The 8443-nt window shown below is 41.1% G+C and overlaps 1 protein-coding gene across 1 annotated transcript in view; it reads left to right on the forward strand.

The window, feature by feature from the left end:
• The window catches only part of LOC123512420 (inter-alpha-trypsin inhibitor heavy chain H5-like), a 116600-nt gene that overhangs the window by 78215 nt on the left and 29942 nt on the right, over positions 1-8443 (forward strand). Inside the window, 5 exon segments of the mRNA XM_045268819.1 lie at positions 923-1013; positions 1786-2099; positions 3216-3392; positions 6917-7102; positions 8247-8380. Coding sequence (XP_045124754.1) covers positions 923-1013; positions 1786-2099; positions 3216-3392; positions 6917-7102; positions 8247-8380 — 902 coding nt within the window.

Genomic DNA, 8443 nt, shown 5'->3' on the forward strand with positions numbered 1-8443 from the left:
ACTCTACTATATTAATCTTTTTGTTTCCTTTTACACATTTCCACAATAACGTCACCTTGTAATCGTCTCCACTGTGGCGTGGTGGAGTTTGCCAATTCTCTCCTCATAGCTTATTTAAATCTAGCAAATCTGGTACACAATTAGTACCTGATTTTTTGCACTTCTGTCTTTTCAATATATATTTTTTAAGGATATGTAAAGGAACAGTTTGGAGTTTGTCAGACTTTTCCTCGTAGATTAGGTTTGGCAGATCAGGTACACAATTATTAGCTGATTTTTTGCAATTCTATCTTCTCAATATGTTTTTTTTTTTTTTAAGGATATGTAAAGGCACAGACGGCAAGTGACAAGAGTGGTGTCGGATGCACCGGGAAAGCTTGATTGAAGTGTTCGTAATGTGATGTAATTAGGTTACAACTCTCTTTCTTTTTCCAGGACAGATAAAAAACAGGAAATAAAAGTGGGTCAGTGTATCAAGTGAGAAAAATTTAATTAATGATGTGTGTGTGTGTGTGTGTGTGTGTGTGTGTGTGTGTGTGTGTGTGTGTGTGTGTGTGTGTGTGTGTGTGTGTGTGTGTGTGTGTGTGTGTGTGTGTGTGACTTTCTATTTTTGCCTCTATCCAACTTTCATTATCTTCTTTCTTTATTTCATAGCATATTTTTTTCTATTTCTTTACTTTGATGGATAAAACTGACTTAATGTTACCTTTTCTTGTCCGTCTGTGTGTCGACTTTTTTCTTTTTTTTTTCTTTTTTTCTTCCAATTCATTTCTACTTTTTTCTTTGAGTTTTTTTTTAGTATTTATTTCATCATTTCTTACTCTGATAATGATTCTATCTTTTTATAATCTGTTTGTGTTTCTCTCTCTCTCTCTCTCTCTCTCTCTCTCTCTCTCTCTCTCTCTCTCTCTCTCTCTCTCAGGGCACGGGGAGGCAACAAGTGGAGGTGAGACTCAAGGAGAAGGATGCAATTCAAAACCTTCTAGTACTGAAGGAACCCAAACCCTCTGCAGGTAAGTCAGGGTGTGGTGGTGGTGGTGGTGGTGGTGGTAGTAGTAGTAGTAGTAGTAGTAGTAGTAGTAGTAGTAGTAGTAGTAGTAGTAGTAGGAAGGAAGGAAGGTATACAAATAGATAACAAGAGCAACAGCAGGAGGAAGAGGAGGAGGAAGAGGAGGAGGCGGAAGAAGAAGAAGAGAGAGGAAGAGGAGGAGGCGGAAGAGGAAGAGAACGAGGAAAGCTTTATAATAAATGCACTAATGAAAAAAATAAGTAAATATGACATGTAACTTCCAAAAGAGAAAGCAATATCAACAGCAACATAATTAATACAACAACAACACTCTACACAACACACACACACACACACACACACACACACACACACACACACACACACACACACACACACACACACACACACACACACACACACACACACACACACACACACAGGTCACTGGAAAAAAAACACTGATGTCATTTCACGCATCAATTAACTTAAACAACATGAAGGTATTATCATTGTAGTAGTAGTAGTAGTAGTAGTAGTAGTAGTAGTAGTAGTAGTAGTAGTAGTAGTAGTAGTAGTAGTAGTAGTAGTAGTAGTAGTGGAAGGAGTCTATTAACATACGTACCCTTCATTTACCAGTGTACGAGAGGGAATAGCAGATTAGAAGGTTCCTCTAATGACAATAATAAAAGAAGGAGGAGGAGGAGGAGGAGGAAGAGTGAGGAAAAGATCAGTAAGTACTCGTCTCCTTATCACAGTCACCTCTCAAATTACAGTTACACAAGAAAGAATATCTGAAAACGAAGTAGTTCTTACTTACCAACGAGGAGAAGAAGAAGGAAGAAGAGGAGAAGAAGAAGAAACAAGGGAAGAAGAAAGAAATCACCTTGTTAACACCACCAGCAACGCTCACAACACCAGCAGGGGCGAGGAAGTGGCAACCAGCAACAGTAGCAGCAACAGTAGCAGTAGCAGTAGTAGCAGAAGTGTCAGGAGTGTTAAGAATGAAGAGAATAACAAAACGGAGGCAAAGAACGTGCTTAGTCTCAGTTACGACGTGCAGAGGAGCGTGGATGGAGGCGAGGTTCAGGTGAGGAGGAGGAGGAGGAGGAGGAGGAGGAGGAGGAGGAGGAGGAAAGTGATACATAGATACAGTGGAACCATGCGTGCTTTGGGGTCCGAGGGGTCTCCAAGCGCACGGGTTCGAATCCTGTCCACGGTCCGAGTGTAGGTTGGGCTTCCTCACTCGGGGCAACGGTTTCCTAGCGGGTGGGCTTTGAGATAGAAGGTACCCAAAAAGTACCCCCTTTAGCCCATAAATTCCGTGAAAAGCCCACATGGTATAAAAAATAATATGGAGATAGAACATAAGTAAGGGAATCTGCCTCAACAATACCAACATTTTTACATTTATTTCGTTCTTCCCATGTTTCCTTCGTCAAATAATTTCCATAATATACACAGTTCTCTTCGTTTCTCCTCTTTGCTTCTAAAGTTAGTATAACATTGCTTTTGCTCTTTTCCGTTTCTCTCCTCAAATAACTCCCGTAATTTTCACAGTCCTCTTCTCTTCTCTATATAATTTCGTAAGTTCTTTTCATGTTTACACTTTAAAAAAAAAAATCTTAATATTCAAATAATTCCCTCTCCTTCCTTTCCTCTCTCCTCTTCCCTTCTCTCTTCTTCCCTCTATATTTCTTAAGATCTCTTCATGTTTACACTCTCTAAAAAATGAAAAAAACTCTTAATACTCAAACCATTTTCTCTCCTTCAATTCCTTCCTCCTGTTCTCGTTCTTTTCTTTTCTTTCTAAATTTCTTACGTTTTTCCCATGTTTACATTCACAAACATAACCTTCTTAACATCAACCATTTACTCTTCTTCCATTCCTTTCTCTCCTTCCCTTCTCTTTTCTCCTTATTTCTTACGTTCTTTCCATGATTACATTCCCAAAAAACAATTGTCTTAACATTCAACTATTCTCTCTCTCTCCTTAAAATATTTTCTCCTCTTCCCTTCTCTCTATTCCTCTCTATATTTCTTAAGATCTCTAAATGTTTATCACCTAAATCAACAACACCCTCCCTATTTAACCTCTTCTAACATCTGCTAACAAAAGAAAAGAAAGACAAACTAACTTCCATCCTCTAACCTAACCCAACCTAACTAAATACTCCCTCGTGTGACATCCTCGCTTCTTCTACAGGTTCTGGGGAGGTTCTTCGTGCATTACCTAAGCCCAGAGGGACTCCCGAAGCTCCCGGCACACACAGTCTTCGCCCTCGATATTTCAGGTTCAATGAGTGACCACGGCAAGCTGGACCAACTAAAGGAAGCCATCATCGCCATCATCAGAAGAATGCCGGAGGAAGATTCATTTGAGGTGAGAGAGAGAGAGAGAGAGAGAGAGAGAGAGAGAGAGAGAGAGAGTATTGATTTTATTTACTTTATCTGATCTACACACACACACACACACACACACACACACACACACACACACGGCCCGGTAGCTCAGTGGTTAGAGCGCTGGCTTCACAAGCCAGATAACCGGGGTTCGATTCCCCGGCCGGGTGGAGATATTTGGGTGTGTCTCCTTTCACGTGTAGCCCCTGTTCACCTAGCAGTGAGTAGGTACGGGATGTAAATCGAGGAGTTGTGACCTTGTTGTCCCGGTGTGTGGTGTGTGCCTGGTCTCAGACCTATCCCAAGATCGGAAATAATGAGCTCTGAGCTCGCTCCGTAGGGTAACGTCTGGCTGTCTCGTCAGAGACTGCAGCAGATCAAACAGTGAATACACACACACACACACACACACACACGCACACACACACACAGTAAAGGAATCGTTATCTCATATATCTCGTTCTATATGTCAAACAAAACCAAACAGATGTAACAAACAGACATCTTAGCCACCTATATATACCTCTCCCTTTTTTCTCTCTTCCTCTGCTTTTTCCTTCATTTCTTCCTTGTCTCCCTTTCCCTATGATTCTACTTTTACCTCTCTCCCCTTTCTGATCTTTTCGTCTTTCTCTTCACCCCATCCTCACTATTTTCTGTTTCTACCTTTTACTACCTCCCTTCCTTTCTCTTCGTTCCGTCTTTGAATTTTAGTTTGTGTTTCTATCCAGGGAAAGTTTAATATCTCGTCTGTATTTTAACAGGCTTAAGGAAATATTTTGACAGTTTTCAGGAGCGTTTTTGAGGCCTCCGATAATATTTGCATTAATTTAGACTCCGTATTTACACAGGGATGAAATATGAGACTTAATTTCTGAGGTCCTTTGAAAATAACAGGTGTGATCGTAATGGATTTCAGAATACATGATAATACACAGGAACATCTCAGGAAAGCAGAAAGAGGGCGTCAAACCTAAACGTGGAAGTTCCCTTTACATAACACACCTATCTGTCTGTACCCAATTATCATCCTAATGGACCTAATTTTCTTGTAAAGCTCCCTAATGACAAGGTACTAACTGCCACATTACGGAAGCGGTCTGTCTCTAACTGGGAACAAATTTATCTTTTTTTTTTTTTTTACAAAGGCTTTGGAATTGTATAGGGAGCATAACAAAGGTGATGTAATGTTCTCAAGGTCAGTAATAATGATACAATAAATAATGGGTCCCTGTTTGATAAGGGAAGGAATAATGTAGTAAATGAGCATAATAGACTCAGTATTCAGGTTAGTGCTGTGTTATTAGGGACCTGATGAAATACGTTAAAACAAGTATACATGTCTCCTGCAGGGATTACAACGTGTTTCCCTCACAGCTTTTTCCAACTTGCCTTGTTTTTTTTTCATCTTCGTCAATGTAACTTTCTGAGCATTAAATCTATTGTCTGTAATCCTTTCCTGATTGCAATCCTTACTTTTGTTTGCGTCGCTGCCGTCATGTCGCTTGTGGCACTGAAACACACTAACCGTGCCTCGTGTGAAGCTGCGCCTCTGACGAGTGTAAATGTTAAAACCCAAGTGCCCTCGCTTTAGAAATATCTGTTGTATCTTTTATTCTCCTGTATGCTGACGAGAACCAAGCAATATCCCCTCTGGAACTCGAGTCGCTCAACTCTGAAATACTGAAAGCCCTTTATCCTCTACCTCCACCACCACCACCACCACCACCAAAGCTACACAGAAATACACGAATTTCCTCGACACGACAACGTACTATCCCACACAACGTGACAGCACACCGCAGCCTGCCAAACTCAGGAGAGGCGAGCCATTATCGAAGCAAACACAACTCACTGGACCTATTCACGGTATCCTGTGTGTTTAACCTGACATATTGTAAGAGAGAAAACAAAATCAGCGAGAAAAGAAAAGAGGAACAAGAAACACGAGAACAAGAATAAATAAAAAAAAGTTCAGATGAAGAGAGAGAGAGAGAGAGAGAGAGAGAGAGAGAGAGAGAGAGAGAGAGAGAGAGAGAGAGAGAGAGAGAGAGAGAGAGAGAGAGAGAGAGAGAGAGAGAGAGAGAGAGAGAGAGAGAGAGAGAGAGAGAGAGAGAGAGAGAGAGAGAGAGAGAGAGAGAGAGAGAGAGAGAGAGAGAGAGAGAGAGAGAGAGAATGTGTGTGTGTGTGTGTGTGTGTGTGTGTGTGTGTGTGTGTGTGTGTGTGTGTGTGTGTGTGTGTGTGTGTGTGTGTGTGTGTGTGTGTGTACTTCATTTCCATCAAAACCTAGATTAATCCCACTTGCCACCAGTGTTCCCGGCAATGCAAAGGAACACAAAGGATGAACACATTGAAGCAGCCCTGTTGTGTCGTTGTGCCTTCCTATGACACTGTACAACGGGCTTAGTTTTGGTCGGACACTGTATCTTTATTCCTTTGTACTCTAATTCTGTGTCACTCTGTATCGTCTGCTTCGAAATGAGTAAACTAATCTGCTAACATTTCTTGGTCATTCTCTTGTTTTTATATAGATTTTAATAAATTTCTATGTTCTAGATTGCCGCTTGTGTCACCGGAACATAAACCTCATCTCATGTGACTTAATCTTAACTTCACATAACCTTATCTCACGTAACTTTACCTTAACCTAACCCTAACCTAACGTAACCTAACCTAACCTAACCTAACCTTATCTCACGTAACCTTACCTCAACCTAACCTAACTTCGCGTAACCTAATCTAACCACACGTAACCTAACCTAACTTCACGTAAACTCATGTAACCTAACCTCATGCAACCCGACCTAACCTAGTCTAACATATCAACTTAGGGAAGCGTTTCTTGACTCATCACTTGTTTCAATAGAGATTTTTATATTTTTCTTTGTTCAAGATTCCCACACAAACCTGATCTACCCTAACCTAACCTAATCTAACTACTTAGAGAAGCATTTCTTGGTTATTAAGTTGTTTCAATACAGATTTTTAAATTTCTCTATGCTAAAGACTGCCACTTGTCTCACAGGGATACACAAATCTAACCTAACCTAACCTAGATTAATTAAGCCAGGTTAAGGAATGTTCTAGATGAAATGTGTTTTTTTTTTCTTATTAATGTACAATATATCTTTGTATAAGTATGGGTCTTTACTGGTTAAGGAGGTATTTTGGGTATCTTCTATCAGACAACCTACAGAGCTGTTTGATTTACACGATTCTTAATTAACCCTTTCAGTACCTTGACGCATTTCCACATTCATTCTGCTTACTGTTTGGTGATTTTATACAGCTTCAGAAACTCATGTAGGGATTGAAATAGTGAAAACTGTGGCCATTAATCTTCTGACTTCCATAGAGATTTCCTAATGTCAACAAAATGATCTAATCGTACACAAAACTCAAATTAAAAATGTATCCCATTATTGAAAGGGTGGAAAGGTTAAACTCAATTATTCACCACAAAACATCTACACCACCACACCTTACTAAGTTCCTCTCCTGCAGGTGTTGGTGTTCTCTACCCGCGTGAAGTCCCTCGGAGTGTACCAAGCGCTGCCCGACCAGGTGGAGCGGGGCGTGGCCAAGATACAGGCGCTGCGGGCTCTGGGCGGCACCAACATTAACGACGCCCTTCTGAAGGCAGTGACGGGCGCCAACACTCACAACTCCACCCACGCCCCGGCCAGACAGGTGAAGGACGGAAAGAGAAAGAGAGAGAGAGAGAGAGAGAGAGAGAGAGAGAGAGAGAGTGACTGGTGGTTATCTGATTCGTTTTTTTTTTTCTTTTTGAGAGAGTGAGTGAGTGAGTGAGTTACTGATTGACTGACTGACTGACTGAATGAATGAATGAATGATTAGTTGGTAAATTAATGGATTGATTGGTTAAATTGTCTGTCTATTTTCTTTTATAGTGAGTGACTGACAGAGAGAGAGAGAGAGAGAGAGAGAGAGAGAGAGAGAGAGAGAGAGAGAGAGAGAGAGAGAGAGAGAGAGAGAGAGAGAGAGAGAGATACACAACACTCCCCTACTGACTCTAATTAAAATCTACTGCATCCACCCCTTCCTTTTATCTTTTAATCCCAAGGTACTAAATTTCACTGCCCTGCTGTCTGCTAACTCTCCATAACATGACACAAAATAAAACAGCTTCCACTAACTCAATTAATGACGAAATTCCCTTTTATTGATGGCTTGCTACTCGCTTACACCATTTTCCGGGTCAGCTATATCTGAAACACACCTGAAACATACCTGGGACGTCCCAAACACACCTGGAATATTTGAAACACACCTAAAATGCAGTTGAAAAACCTGGAACACCCCCAAACACACCTGGAATATTTGAAACACACCTGAAATGCCGTTGAAAACCCTGAAACACCCCAAACACATCTGAAAAATGTGAAACAAACCTGAAATGCCCTTGAAATACCCAAAACACAACTGAAATCTCCCAAAATGACTCAAAACATCTGAAATGACCCTGAAATATCAAAAACACACCTGAAATCCCCCTAAGATACCAAAACACACCTGAAATATCCAGAAAGACCCAAAGCACACCTGAATTGTCCCTGAAATAGCCAAAACACCTGAAATACCCTGAAATATCTGAAACACACCTGAAATGCTACTAAAATACCCAAAACACACCTGAACACAACTGAATATTAAGCAAACCCTCTAAAACACAACGAAACATACCTGAACCTTAATTAAATCCTATAAAACACATCAAAACACACCTAAAACACACCTAAACTTTAACTCAACCCTCTAAAACATATCAAAACACACCTGAAACTTAATCAAACCCTCTCCAATCACGCCGCAGGTTGTCTTTCTGACGGACGGCAAACCAAACATCGGAGAGACGAACCCGGAGCAACTGAGAAGGAATGTGAGAGAAGCGAACCGTCACCAGCTTCCTGTCTTTTCCCTTGCTCTGGGCGAGGACGCTGACGTGAGGTGAGGAAAAGGAGGAGGAGGAGGAGGAGGAGGAGGAGGAGGAGGAGGAGGAGGAGGAGGAGG

The sequence above is a fragment of the Portunus trituberculatus genome, chromosome 33, assembly GCF_017591435.1.
Source record: "Portunus trituberculatus isolate SZX2019 chromosome 33, ASM1759143v1, whole genome shotgun sequence".
In the NCBI taxonomy this organism is placed as follows: Eukaryota; Metazoa; Arthropoda; class Malacostraca; order Decapoda; family Portunidae; genus Portunus; species Portunus trituberculatus.